This window comes from Felis catus, chromosome D3 (assembly GCF_018350175.1).
Source record: "Felis catus isolate Fca126 chromosome D3, F.catus_Fca126_mat1.0, whole genome shotgun sequence".
In the NCBI taxonomy this organism is placed as follows: Eukaryota; Metazoa; Chordata; class Mammalia; order Carnivora; family Felidae; genus Felis; species Felis catus.
Window position 1 is genome coordinate 29,216,941 of NC_058379.1, and position 12,690 is coordinate 29,229,630.

Below are 12,690 nucleotides of genomic sequence, written 5' to 3' on the forward strand. Positions count from 1 at the left end.
AAAAAAATAAGCCATCGTTTGAGAATATCTTTACAACTCCTAGGCAAGTGTCAAACACAACCAAGCCACCCAGGCACCCCAAGAATGAAATCCATTTAGGACACAGCACGTTAAGTCTTAAATTTGACAGAATTTTATACACAGGATTACATAAACAAATTTAACTCCCAAAAGACTAAAAAAGCACCAACAAATCAATAAGAAAACGATTATTTGGAGGCCACAGCAAAAACCTGTGTGCCGCGCCGGCAACAAGGAGATACACGGAACAATTTTACTACCAAAAAATGTAACGGGTAAAAGTAGGGCAAAATGAAACTCAAGGTTCATCATTTCCACTAAGCAGAGCATTTCACATGAGTAAAAAGACGAGTCCTCACAAAGACTGCAGTGGTGAGTTGCACGTGCACTGCCAGCAGGGCTGGGACTCCCGGAAAGCGGGGCGGACCACAGGAGAGGAATGCCTGGACCCGCACCGAGAAGAACCGACCCTGAAAAAAAACAAGAGGTACTGTGGGGAACTAAATCACCCCCATGCAGCCGGGCCAGAGGAACCACGGATCTCCACGGAGAGGACTTGACCGGCCTGCTCCCCCTACCCCCAGGCTCACTAGCAGGGAAAAAGCAAGTTTAGCAAAAGATACTGGCCAACTTCCGAGTTGGCTCAGGCGTGGCAGCAGGGGCTGTAGGAAAGGGGACCCCTCCCGGGAGCTCCTTGGTGCGAGCAAGCCCAAGGTGTCAGACGAGGACGCACCCTGCTCACTCCCGAGTCGCGGGCTCCGCCGAGAGGCGCCCGGGACAGCCTCTGCAAACTTAAGCACCGCCTGGAAGGCCCAGCACCCTCTGCGCCGGAGGTGCCAGGGCCGCTGGGCCGAGCGACACATTACACCCCCCACCCCAGGAGTCTCCCCTCGGCCTCCCCCCAGGCGCCCAGAAACCACACAGGAGACAGAAGTGCTTAGTGCTTGTGGCCACGGCCGGCATGATGCGCGTTAGGCGGGCAGCAGGCCGCGCGCGCGCAGTTGGAGCAGCGGGGACAGAGTGTAGCGCAAACCGCGGAAGGCTGCGTCCAAGTCGAAGCGCGGGAGCCCCCCGCGGAGGGCGGAGGGGTTCACCAGCATCAGGCAGAGCATAGGCAGCGCCAGGAAACCAAGCGGGAGCAACAGCAGCGTCTGCAGCGCGCCCAGAGCCCACAGCCTGCGGACCCAAGGACGGACGGACAGACGGGCAGTGGCGGGCAAGACGCCCAGCGCGCCCGCCGCCTGCCACTGGCTCACCTGAGGCCCGCTCCGCAGGTGCCGCCGAAAAGCCGCCTCTCCTACGGAAAGACGGAGCAGCGTCTAGCTCAGCGCCGGAGCGGAGGGCGCCGCGAGGTCCGGGTCTCTCAAGGAGCGGGAGGGAATCGTAGGGGACCAGTCTCCCGCAGGGCGGGTACGGGGGTTGCGATTCCGTCGGGGGGCGGGCCCTCGAGGGCAGGTGGGACACCGTGGGTGTGGGTATCTCCCATGTGTTGGGTCCCGACTCCAGCGCGCCCCGCCCAGGGCCCGCGCTCACACAGTCAGCCTTGGCCACCTCTTCCATGAGCGAGCCCGCGCAGTCCTGCATCCGTCGAGGCTGGGAGTCGCACCTGCCGGGAAGGGCATCGAGGTGGACGATCTGCCTCGGTTCCACAGCCACCCCACCTTACCCCCACAGTCCTGAACCCCTTACAGTTCCGGGCCGCCCCTCGAGGCGTCCAGCGTAGCCGCCGCCTCCATCACCTTTCCCTGCAGCTCCTGGACGGGGAGGGAGTAAGGCCCCAGGACTCGCAGAGGAGATCTGGGGGTGGGGTGGGGCGGGGAGAGAGAGGGGCAGCTCTGGGGGTGGAGGAGTGGGAGCCACAGTGGAGTCGGAGGTGAGCTGCTCTTGGGACTGAGGGGGGTCGTACCTGCAGGACTCCGCTCTGCTCCTGAAAGCTGGCCCAAGCCTCCTCCGTCCGCTGCACGCCCTGGGATGTGGGGGGTCCTGATGAGACTTGGGATAATAACGCCTCTCCATTGTGCACCTGCCCAGGCTCCACCCACACTCGAAACCGACACTCTCCCTCAAACCCCAGCTTCGCTCGCACCTGCCGCAGGCCCTCGGCCTGCTTGGCGTGCTTGGCCTCCACCATCTCCAGTTGTTTCTTCCGACGGATCCAAGGAATGTCAGGAGCCCAGCACTCCCGGAACCCCACCCACGGGTCCGCTTGGCCCACCCCCGCCCCTCAGGGAGCTGCTCGCACCGCCGCTCCGGCATTGGGGGCCCCACCCAAATACCTGCAAAGCCATCAGTTGGGTCCCGAGTTGCTGTTCTGCGCGCTGTTGACTCAGTTGTTCCCCTCCGTAGTAGAAGAGCTAGGGATGGGTCTTGTGAGGACGGGGTTTGCGGGGCTTCAAGGGGCAGGGGATGTCCTTAAAGGCCGGGACAGGGTAAAAACCGGGGCGAGGACTACAACGGGACTTCCTAGGGGAAGCTAGAGACCAAGGCCGCCTCCTGACTGTACCTGACTTGACAGCTCCTCCCACTGCTCCTGCAGCTGCCGGTTGTGTTGCTCCTGTGGATAGGGTTGAGGGGGGCAGTCTGGGCCTCTCAGAGACCCCAGGCTCCGCTGCTGGCCCTACCCCAGTCGGGGCGGGGTCCCAGCATCGGAACGGCCCTACACTGGGTCCCGACCCTGCCCGGGTCCTATTTAGGGCCCCGCCCTCTCCGCAGGCATAGCCCCAGTCGAGGCCCAGGCCCCACCAAGTCTTGCTTGTGCTGCTCCGCCGCTTCCAGCAGCGCGCGCGCGCGCTCCGCGCGCTCCCGCGCCGCCTCGCGCGCCTCCCCTCTCTGGGCCCGCGCCGCCTGGCTTCGCTTCCGCTGTAGGCTGCAGAGGGGAAACTGAGGCGGTGCCACCGAGGGAGGCGGCGGGTGTTCAGACTCCCGCAACCGCCGGGAAAGGCCAGTTACTAGTGAGGCCGAGGAAGCCCGCGCCGGGTCGCCTCACCCTCCCCTTCGTGGGTCCCCTGAGTAGATCTTCCAGGTCCCGCCGGCTTAGAGCGGAGGTTCGGGCCCTGCGGGGAGGCGTAACCGCCGGGCCGGCCAGCCGCTCTGCCCAGGCCTGGGTGCCACCACCCGTAGTACTGACCCTCGCGCGACCGCCTCGTCCCCATTGAGCCCCGCTTCCCGCGCACCTGCGCTCACGCTCCCGCAGGTCCTGCAGGCGCCCGGTGAGGCTCTCGCTCTCGGCCTCAAGCCCCCGCACTAGCTCCTCCAGCTCCTGCTTCCGTAGTCGCCCGTCGCGGTTGTCCTTCTGCAGCTGCAGCAGCAGCTCTTGTGACTCGGCCATGGTTTAGGGGCTCTGCCCCGCCGCCGCCGCCGCCGCCGCTGCTCGCCTAGGGAATCCGGCACGCGACCGGCGTCACAATGGGCGACAGGGGGCGCCCGAGCACAGCGCACCCTCCAACGCCCCCCACCCCCGCCCCGCCCAGAGCCGCGGTAGACGAGGGTCAGGCAGGATCACGCTTCGTCCCTCACGCAAAAAATGTTATGCAAGAGCCAAGATCGGATCAGTAAGGTTAATAAAATACTAATACCTAATGCAGAATAATGGAGACAACATTGGTTCCCCAATTGAAGATGGAACTTGCAAACTGGTCAGTTTTTCCTGTGGAAAAGACTTGGAAATATATATCAGGATCCATCAGATCTTTTGACCCAATTATTCCACTCCTGAAAATTTGGGGAATAATTAAAAAAGAAAAAAACACTAGGCATTAAATGGTTCGTTAAAGGCTTTACAGTAATCACAAAAAGGAAACTTGTAATCATTAGTGTTCTGTTTAAAAATTAGGTGGCATGTCTAGAGATATCTCATCTAGTGAAAAAATATGATTTAGGACTTATGCTAAAATAACTATGATTACCAGGTAAATGGGCAAGATCTTTAAAGGAAGAAGGAGAAGATGTTCTTAAAAGGAAGAAGGTTGAAGTTCCAACTCTTGATTTTGGGCTCAGGTCGTGATCCTAGGGTCATGGGGTAGAGGCCTGCGTTGGGCTCCACGCCGAGTGTGGAGCCTACTTGGGATTCTCTCTCTCTCCTTTTGCCCCTCTCCCCTGCTCGTTTGTGCTCTAACATAAAATTAAAACAAATATTTTTAGGGGCGCCTGGGTGGCTCAGTCGGTTGAGCATCTGACTTCAGTTCAGGTCATGATCTCATAGCTTGTGAGTTCAAGCCCCGCATAGGGCTCTATGCTGACAGCTCGGAGCCTGGAGCCTGATTCAATTCTGTGTCTCCCTCTCTCTCTGCCCCTAACTCACTCGCATCCTGTCTCTGTCCCTCTCAAAAATAAACAAACATTAAAAAATATATATATATATTTTTAACTTTTAAAAATGTAAAAGAATACAAAATCAAAAGTTCTTTTGCATGGCCTACAAAGTCTCAGGACAGGTGCTGGAGAAGAGAGCCGAGTCTCAGGTGCTGTTCGAAGATGGGCACCTGGTCACCAGTTCTGACCAGTGCCAACCTGCCCTATAGCTCGCTTGCCAGGAAAGGCGTCCAGGACTCTCCTGAAGCCAGGCTCATTCAGGGAGAGGGGAATGGCCCATGATCCCAAGGACTCACTCAAGGAAAGCAGGTCTTGGCTTCCTGGTTAAAGCCCCTTCCCTGCACCGGGTTCCCTCATCTCCGGCCCCTCTCACTACAGCTGTTCCTCTTCCATCCCCTCTCTCCCTCGGAGATGTCACACAGTGTCCTGCAGTTGAGCCCTCCCCATGTGGTGATGCCCATTTGCCACCCTGAGGGGTGACCCCCTCCCCATGCACCCTCACCGGGAGGTTCACTACCAACACTGCCCCCATGGCCCCCCCAGGTAGTCCTGCCCCCTCTCCTCCAGCTGTTGTCCTAGAAACCTTGATGTTCTTGATGTCCTAGAAACCCGATTCATTGACCTCTCTCACCCTCCCTCCAGCCTATCCCCAAATCCTGGGGCCTGCTGCATGGCAAATTACTGCTCTGTCCGTCCACTTCCACTGTGAGGGGAGAAGCCACCTACCTCATCAGTGCTGTTATGAAGAATAAAGAAGCTGATGTTTGCAAAGCCCTTAGAACACATCTGGCACTAGTAAGTGACACAGAAACCCTTGTTAAATAAGTTTAAATAAAAAACAAGTTTCCAATTTCTGACCTCTTTTAAACATGTTCAATGCTATTCCTCCAGGCCGGATCGTTCCAAAACTTCCTAAGTAGTCAGCCTGCTCCCACCTCATCTACCCACAGCAACCAGGGGTCAACTGCTCCCCCCCTGCCTCCAATACACGCATACACACACACTCTCAGCTCTCTGGCAGCTTCCCACAAGTCCGTGCCCTCATGGTGCTCAGCCTAGCCTGTTCTTCCAGGCAACCGGCCTCAGAGCCCAGGAATCTGTCCCCTACTGCTCCTTAGACTCACCTACCTACCACAGGGCCTTTGCACCTGCTCTTCCCCCTGCCCAGCCCTTTCCTCATGTCCTTCAACCCTCCCCGCAATTCCAGCTTCTTAAGAAAGCCTTTCTTGGCGACCCCACCCCAAATCACAACCTCCTACGGCACTTTTCCTCTGTCTACCCAGCATGGGTACCCACCTACAATCTGTACTGTGTCCTGCACTGGAATAGGAGCACAGCTAGAACAGGGCCTGGCACACAGAGTTGTTGAATGGGCATGTGGACAGGCCGTCTCCACTGCAGAGATGTGGCATCTTGTCCAAGAGCGTAGGCCACAAACCAGCCATGACCCTGAAGAGCTGTGGCCCCAAACCATGTCCTTCCTCTGACCCCACAGCCTGCCCCTTGCTCATTTGCCAAAACCTGCCACACCCCTAGGCCTGCCTCTGCTTCCCTGAAAGGACACCCCTGGACCCTGGTGCCCCTGCCATTTTCCCGACCTGGCTGGGTCAGCTGCCTGGCACTGCAGCAGAGCAATAGCCCCAGCAGTACCTTGTGTCTCCTACCAAAGGACAGAGGCTGGTGAGCAGCTGCCTCCCTTGAGCTGCTCTTGAATGCTGCAGTCTGTGTTCCCCTAAGTGGACAGGCTATGTAGGGACATGGGAAGGTGAGATCCCAGGGGTTTTGCTGACAGTCCACTGGCATGAGCCAAGAAAGGGGACTGAAGACAGTGACGTTCACCTCCAGAGGCACGCAGCCTGGAGACTCCCACTGCAGGCCTGCCTGGGGTTCTGGGAACTCACCAGCCGGGCTCCTGGTGCCTCCTGTCACTCCAAGTTGGAAGCCACCACTTCTCCCTTACCCCCTCCATGGCTACCGCAGGCCCCCGGTGGCCACAACCAACTGTTCCACACACCTCTGCAGTAGCCTGTGGCCAAGGCGACAGTGCAATATGGACATGCGACAAGAAAGCTTGATGAGGAAGGTGGGGTGAGGGCAGGGAAGGCAGCCACCAAAGGGCCCCAGGACGGAGCCTCACCAGCTCCCCAGGTGGCCTGTTGTGGATGAGACGCCTTCACTGCAGGACATAGGGGCCCAGCAGGTGCCTGCTGAGGGCAGAGAGGATCTGAGTGAGCAAGGGCCTGGGCGCTGGGCTTACTGCCCGCAGAAGGAAAGGCAGACACTGAGGCCAGGAGGCCAAGCTTGCAGAGCCTGTGGTGTGGACAGAGGGCTGCCTGGCACCTTTGCGGCCACCTAAAGCTGCACATGGCACACCTCTGTTATGGGTTGAGTTATGTCCCCCAGAATCCCTAAGCTTGGAAGACCCAGCACCTCAGAATGTGACTGTATTTGGAGATGGAGGTCTTTAGAGGGGTAATTAGGTTAACATGAGACTGTTAGGGTGTCCCCTAAGCCAATCTGACTGGGATCCTTATAAGAGGAAACGTGGACACAGACACTCACAGAGGGAGGACAGCCATCTACAAGCCAAGGAGAGAGGCCTCAGGAGAAACCAACTCCGTTGAGACATGGATTCAGGCCTCCAGCCTCCAGGACCGTGAGAAATTACTGTTCAGCTCTGGTTTCTGTGGTGCTCTGTTATGACAACCTGAGCATGTGCATACACCCCTTTCCCTCTCCTGAGGATGGGCCAGGCCCACCGGTGGACAGAATGCTGGGGGTGGCCCCCCAAGCGCAGGGCCCACTTGGGGAGGCAATGGCAATGGTGGGAAGGTACACATTGCCGCAACACCCTGGGATCAGCCCAACTGTTTGATTTGGCTTTGGAGATCCTTCCCCGCCTGGCTAGAGTCTGGGTGCCACCCTCCCCCACCACACACATATCTCTGGCCACAAGAAAATTGCTTCAGTTCCAAAAATACACCGACTCCTCCTCCTGGCCTTCGTATATACAGTTGTGTCTGCCTGGGACACTCCCCCTAGCCCCCCACTGCCATTGCTTCTGGTTGCAGTCCCCTTCCAAGTGGCCTGACCCTCTCGAGAGCTACAGAAGCCTCCTGTGGACACCGTCCCCCTCCCTTGTGAGTTCTGGGACGTGTTTCATCTCAGGTGATCCAGGGGCAGTACTACCATTTACCCCCAGGGTTGAGTTAACGCAAGAGCTAGTGCTGCTGAGCACTTGGTACAGTGCTGGCTATGGAGGACTCGGGTTAGCATTAGTTTTTATCTGCCTGTCGCCTTCACATGACTCAAGGATCCAAGAGGTCAGGGGCCATGTCCATGCACCATCAATGAACCCAGGACTCTGGGCCCAACACACAGTCCACTGTCCTGGGCTCCTCAGATGTCACATGGATGCACACCCACCTGACAGAAGCCAATGGTGACATTCCGTTGGTGCCGGCCCTGATCTCACACCAGGGATGCCTGCAGGTGGCAACCAGCTTTGTCGCCTGTGGCCAGAAAGAAGGGCTGAACATGAAATAGGTTAACACCAAGACTGTTTGTTGACATTTCCTAAACTCACTGGTCAGTGGCATTAGCAGAGACCAGTGCAGTGGGGCGGGGAGCTGCTTGCTCTCCTCCCAGAAGGCCAAGTGCCCAGGACAGGGGGTTCTTTATGGCTGGGCAGTAACTGGTAAGACTTCCAGCATGCCTGCCTCCTACACTGCCTGATGCTGAGGAAGACAGCCTGGGCCCCGAGGGTGGGTCAGCCTCCTATGCTGATGCCAAGGCCTACCCAGCTTGCCTTTCCCAAGAATCAGACCTTTTCTCTCTGCCTATCTGGTTTCTACAGCATAGAGGCCATCTTTCAGCTTGTTGTAGGCAGAGGACAATCTGGGGCACGTGACTACCTGTTCTCCCAGGGAGCCTGTGCTGACCACACTCCTCCAGCCAGCTGCTAGGTGACTGCCCTCCTTAGCGTGAGGTTTGTGCAGGTTCCAGGTTTAGGAAGGGTCCCCCACTGCCTCCCAGCAGGCTCCTTCCTCTTCAAGGCCCAGGGCTGTAGGAGGGCAGAGGCCAGCCTGTGCCAAGGGGGTGGTCAGAGCAGATTTGGTGCCAGGCCACTTTAGTGTAGGTCTCACACGTTCTCGTTCAGAGTGGATGTGCATATTACCCGCAGAGGACATGCAGAAGCACAGGTGGCACTTTGGAATCACCAACAGTAACATTTCACAGCACACCTGAGACTCTAATGACACACCCTGGCTTTTACCAGGTTTGAAGAATGAACCATTCAAAAGTTTCCTGTACATTTGGTGTGCAACTTAGCAAATGCTCTCGTAGAAGGTCTTGTGGGAAACATTTCTTGAAATATTTAGCATCCAGGATACTTCCTCATGCACGAAAGTGGAAACAGCCTCTAGTTCACTCTTCCTGACCTTTTCCCCTCCCTCTTGTTTAGGCACACAGAGCCAACTAGCACGCTCAGTCACATCTTCTGGCCTAATGGCAACAGAGTAGTTTTTCCTCCCTCTTTGTTCCTTTTTTCGGCTCATTCTCGACTACATAGAATTCCTTTACTGCCATCTACCTCAAATGGCTTTTGAAAAGAGGCATGTTTTAAAGCAAACACTACTCCAGGGGCTCCAGGGTGGTTCAGTCAGTTAAGCGTCCGATTCAGCTCAGGTCATGATCTCGCAGTCTGTGGGTTCGAGCCCTGTGTCAGGCTCTTTGCTGATAGCTCAGAGCCTGGAGCCTGCTTCGGATCCTGTGTCTCCCTCTCTCTCTGCCCCTCCCATGCTCATGCTCTGTCTCTGTCTCTTAAAAATAAATAAAAGTAAAAAATAAAAAAGTTTAAAAACATGTTTTAAAAAAATAATAAACCAAACACTTTATGGAAGGGAACAGTGGTACCTACAGCTCAGAACCTGTCTTTGATCTCTAACCATGGAACGACTCCCCAGCCTGGCCCTGACTTAGAGTCTGCCTGCAATAGAGTATTTCGTCTCACCTTTCACCATTCTCTAAAATGTTCTTCAAGCCCCTAGCGCTAAGAATCTCCAGTTTGGCAGAAGGCTCTGTCAGAAGTGCCACTGCCAGCTCAGTGTCTCATCTCCCTCCATTCCACATATCTTAGGTAACTATTGGATTGATTCCAAGATGCTTTTTCGGGTTTCATTTTTTTAAATGTTTATTTATTTTTGAGAGAGAGACAGAATCTGAGGCAGGCTCCAGGCTCTTAGCTGTCAGCACAGAGTCCGATACGGGGCTTGAACTCATGGACCATGAGATCATGACCTCAGCTGAAGTTGGATGCTCAAATGACTGAGCCACCCAGCCACCCCTAGGGTCTCATTCTTGAATATCAGAGCCTGCTAAGGTCACCCAACATTTGAAGAAAGCCTTTAAAATTACATTTTTTTTAAGTATAAAAACTAACCTAAAGTGGCGATCTAAAAAGGAACTAGACACTATGCAAGGAACAGAAGAAAATGTCAAAAAAATTAAATTTTCCTTAGAGATTGCATCTATGAAAAGAGAACAAAATGCAATAAGCAAAGCACAAACACAAGAAAAGAAATTCAAAATAATTGCTGACACGTTTTAAAAATCAGTAAGTTTACTGGAGGGAATGGGTCTCCAGAATGAAACCAATCCACCAAGTGCCCAACCTAATGAATGAACAAACCATCTAGAATAAAGAGACAATACTAGAAGTTTCCAGAGAAGGTTACATATAAAGGGAACTGGACTTCTCATCACACTGGAAGGTAGAAGCCAATGAAGCAACACTTGCAAATTCAACAGGAAAATGAAATCCAACCTACAATTCTATTCCCAGCCAAACTATCAATTCTGAGTAGTTTAAAAGCATTTTCAACATTCAGCTTCAAAAACCTACCTCCCATGTGTTCTTTCTCAGGATGTACCAGATAAAACATCCTACCTACACAAGGAGGTAACCTGAGAAAACAACACATGGGATCCAGAAAAGTGGGCTTCCAGTGCAGGAAAAAAAGCAAGAGAACTCCTGCCAAATTGGTGCAGGAAAACATCAGGTTCCAGAAGAATGTCCCTTGAGGGAAAAAGAATAGACAGCATCTGATTCTGTGGAAAGCTGTACTGGGAAGCATTTCAGAGTTAAAGGGTGGAGGAAGATGGAGACACAAATCAATCTGAGTAACTGAAAACATAATTAACCTCAAGAAGAACAAAAGATTGTACAAAAAGATGCACTACACCACTTGGTTCAGCAATAAACAAATACATGGTGATAATGACAAGTATGGATTCAGAAATTGCACACTGAACCAGTTTTATTTAATTAATTTATTTATTCATTTATTTATGAGAAAGAGTTAATTTATTCATTTATTTATGAGAAAGAGAGAGAGAGAGAGAATGGGGGAGGGGCAGAGAGAGGAGGAGACACAGAACTTGAAGTGGGCTCCAAGCTCTGAGCTTTCAGCACAGAGCCCAACGTGGGGCTCAAGCTCATGAACCATGAGATCATGACCTGAGCCGAAGTCAGATGCTTAACCGACTGAGCTACCCAGGCGTCCCTGCACCAGTTCTTATAAATGAAGTTAAATGAAACTTAGCCATGCCCACCTCCTTATGTTGTTAGTGGGAGCTTTTGCACAGTGACAGCAGGGTTGAGAAGTCATTGTAGAGACTGTATGGCCCACAAAGGCTAAAATAGTTACTATCTGGCTGCTTTACATAAGTTTGCCAACCCCTAGATTAAACTATCTGGGGGAATTTAAGGGAAGGGGAAGAGGGTATAAATGCACTAAGCTGAACTAAAATCCCCATCTATAGGTCCCAACTCTGAAAAGGATGAGTTAAGACAGCAGTATAAGCCTACTATTAAGAAATGTGGAGATAAATGCATAAATGATGCTACAAATTAGAAGTGGGGGTCTGCATACATTGTGATGGGGTTAAGGGAACAAAAGACTATTTTTTGTTTGTTTTAAGCCTTTTTCTTTTTTTCTTTTTTTAGTAATCTCTACACCCAACATGGGGCTCAAACTCACAATCCCGAGATCATGAGTCACATGCTCTTCCAACTGAGCCAGCCCAGGCACCCGTGTTAAGCCTTTTAAAGAAGCTTTTGATTATTTAAACTATGTTCAGTTAGTATGTGGAAAAAAAACAAAAACAAAAACAAAAAATTTTATTTTATTTTATTTTATTTTATTTTATTATTTATGGGACGCCTGGGTAACTCAGTCGGTTAAGCGTCGACTTCAGCTCAGGTCATGATCTCACCGCTCGTGAGTTCAAGTCCCAAGTGGGGCTCTGTGATAACAGCTCAGAGCCTGGAGCCTGCTTAGGATTCTGTGCCCCTCCCCTGCTCGTGCTTTCTCAAAATAAACAAACATTAAAGAAAATAACAAAATTTGGGGTTCCTGGGTGGCTCAGTTGGTTAAGCATCCAACTTCAGTTCAGGTCATGATCTCACAGTTCGTGAGTTCAAGCCTCACGTCGGGCTCTGTGCTGACAGCTCAGAGCCTGGAGCCTGCTTCAGATTCTGTGTCTCCCTCTCTCTCTGTTCCTCCCCCACTCACACTTTGTCTCTCTCTCTCAAAAATAAAGATTTTAAACAATTAAAAATAAATAAAATAATAAAGTTTATTTAGAGAGCGTGCACGTGCACAAGCAGGGGAGGGGCAAGAGAAGACACAGAATCCCAAGCAGGCTCCATACCATCAGCACAGAGCCCATTCTGGGGCTTGAACCCACGAACTGTGAGACCATGACCTGAGCTGAGATCAAGAGTTGGCACTTAACCAACTGAGCCACCCAGGTGCCCCATGAATTTTAAAAGAATTGAACAGTTGGCACCAGCTGGCTCAGTTGGTAGAACATTCATCTCTTGATCTCAGGGTTAAGTTCGAGCCCTATGTTGGGTGTAGAGATTACTTAAAAACAAATGTAAAAAACACACTTGAAAGAAGAAATAAAAATAATTCAATGGAGCTTACCATGGTTTAGAGCAGCAATGTCCATATTCTTCTGGAGTTTTGGGGTCTGAGGTCATCCGCTGCTGACCTGGAGCCACTTGGACATCTAAAGTCCAATCAGGGGTCTAAGCTGGCTGACCACCTTCCTGGCCCCAGCCCTGCCCCTCCTACTGGATCTTCACTCATTCTGGGATTCCCCTCTGGTAGCTGGGACAATCCACCAGGGAACTGGAACTACTGTCTCTGCCCCTGGAAACTTAAGACTATCTTTTCCTTCCTCCCCCCTTTACCCTAAGCAGGAATCAGGAGCAGTGTGCAGTAGAGAGCCCTTGTTTTGCCCCAGCATGACTCTGTTGCTCCAACAGGTGGTCCTGGGCCCAAGCCA

General features: G+C 53.0%; 1 protein-coding gene and 1 long non-coding RNA gene across 4 annotated transcripts; one reads left to right on the plus strand and one right to left on the minus strand.

The window, feature by feature from the left end:
- Positions 1–117: 117 nt before the first annotated feature.
- On the minus strand, positions 118–3,415 carry TMEM191C (transmembrane protein 191C). 3 transcript variants are annotated; one of them, XM_011287922.4, is made up of 10 exons: positions 3,195–3,415; positions 2,764–2,887; positions 2,525–2,575; positions 2,298–2,375; positions 2,108–2,164; positions 1,928–1,987; positions 1,711–1,775; positions 1,555–1,627; positions 1,278–1,318; positions 118–491 (listed from the first exon to the last, which is right to left on the minus strand). In XM_011287922.4, the coding sequence occupies exons 1-10, from the start codon at positions 3,347–3,349 to the stop codon at positions 377–379; spliced, it is 819 nt and encodes a 272-aa protein (XP_011286224.1). In that variant the 5' UTR covers positions 3,350–3,415; the 3' UTR covers positions 118–376. The 3 variants fall into 3 exon arrangements, with proteins under 3 accessions (XP_011286224.1, XP_006938792.1, XP_011286223.1); XM_006938730.4 differs by having other exon boundaries at positions 118–1,197; XM_011287921.4 differs by lacking the exon at positions 2,108–2,164 and having other exon boundaries at positions 118–1,197.
- A 76-nt stretch (positions 3,416–3,491) lies between these two features.
- LOC109493303 lies at positions 3,492–5,184 on the plus strand. The gene is made up of 2 exons (XR_002147471.3): positions 3,492–3,656; positions 4,975–5,184. It is a non-coding gene; the product is annotated as an uncharacterized LOC109493303 (long non-coding RNA).
- Positions 5,185–12,690: the final 7,506 nt, after the last annotated feature.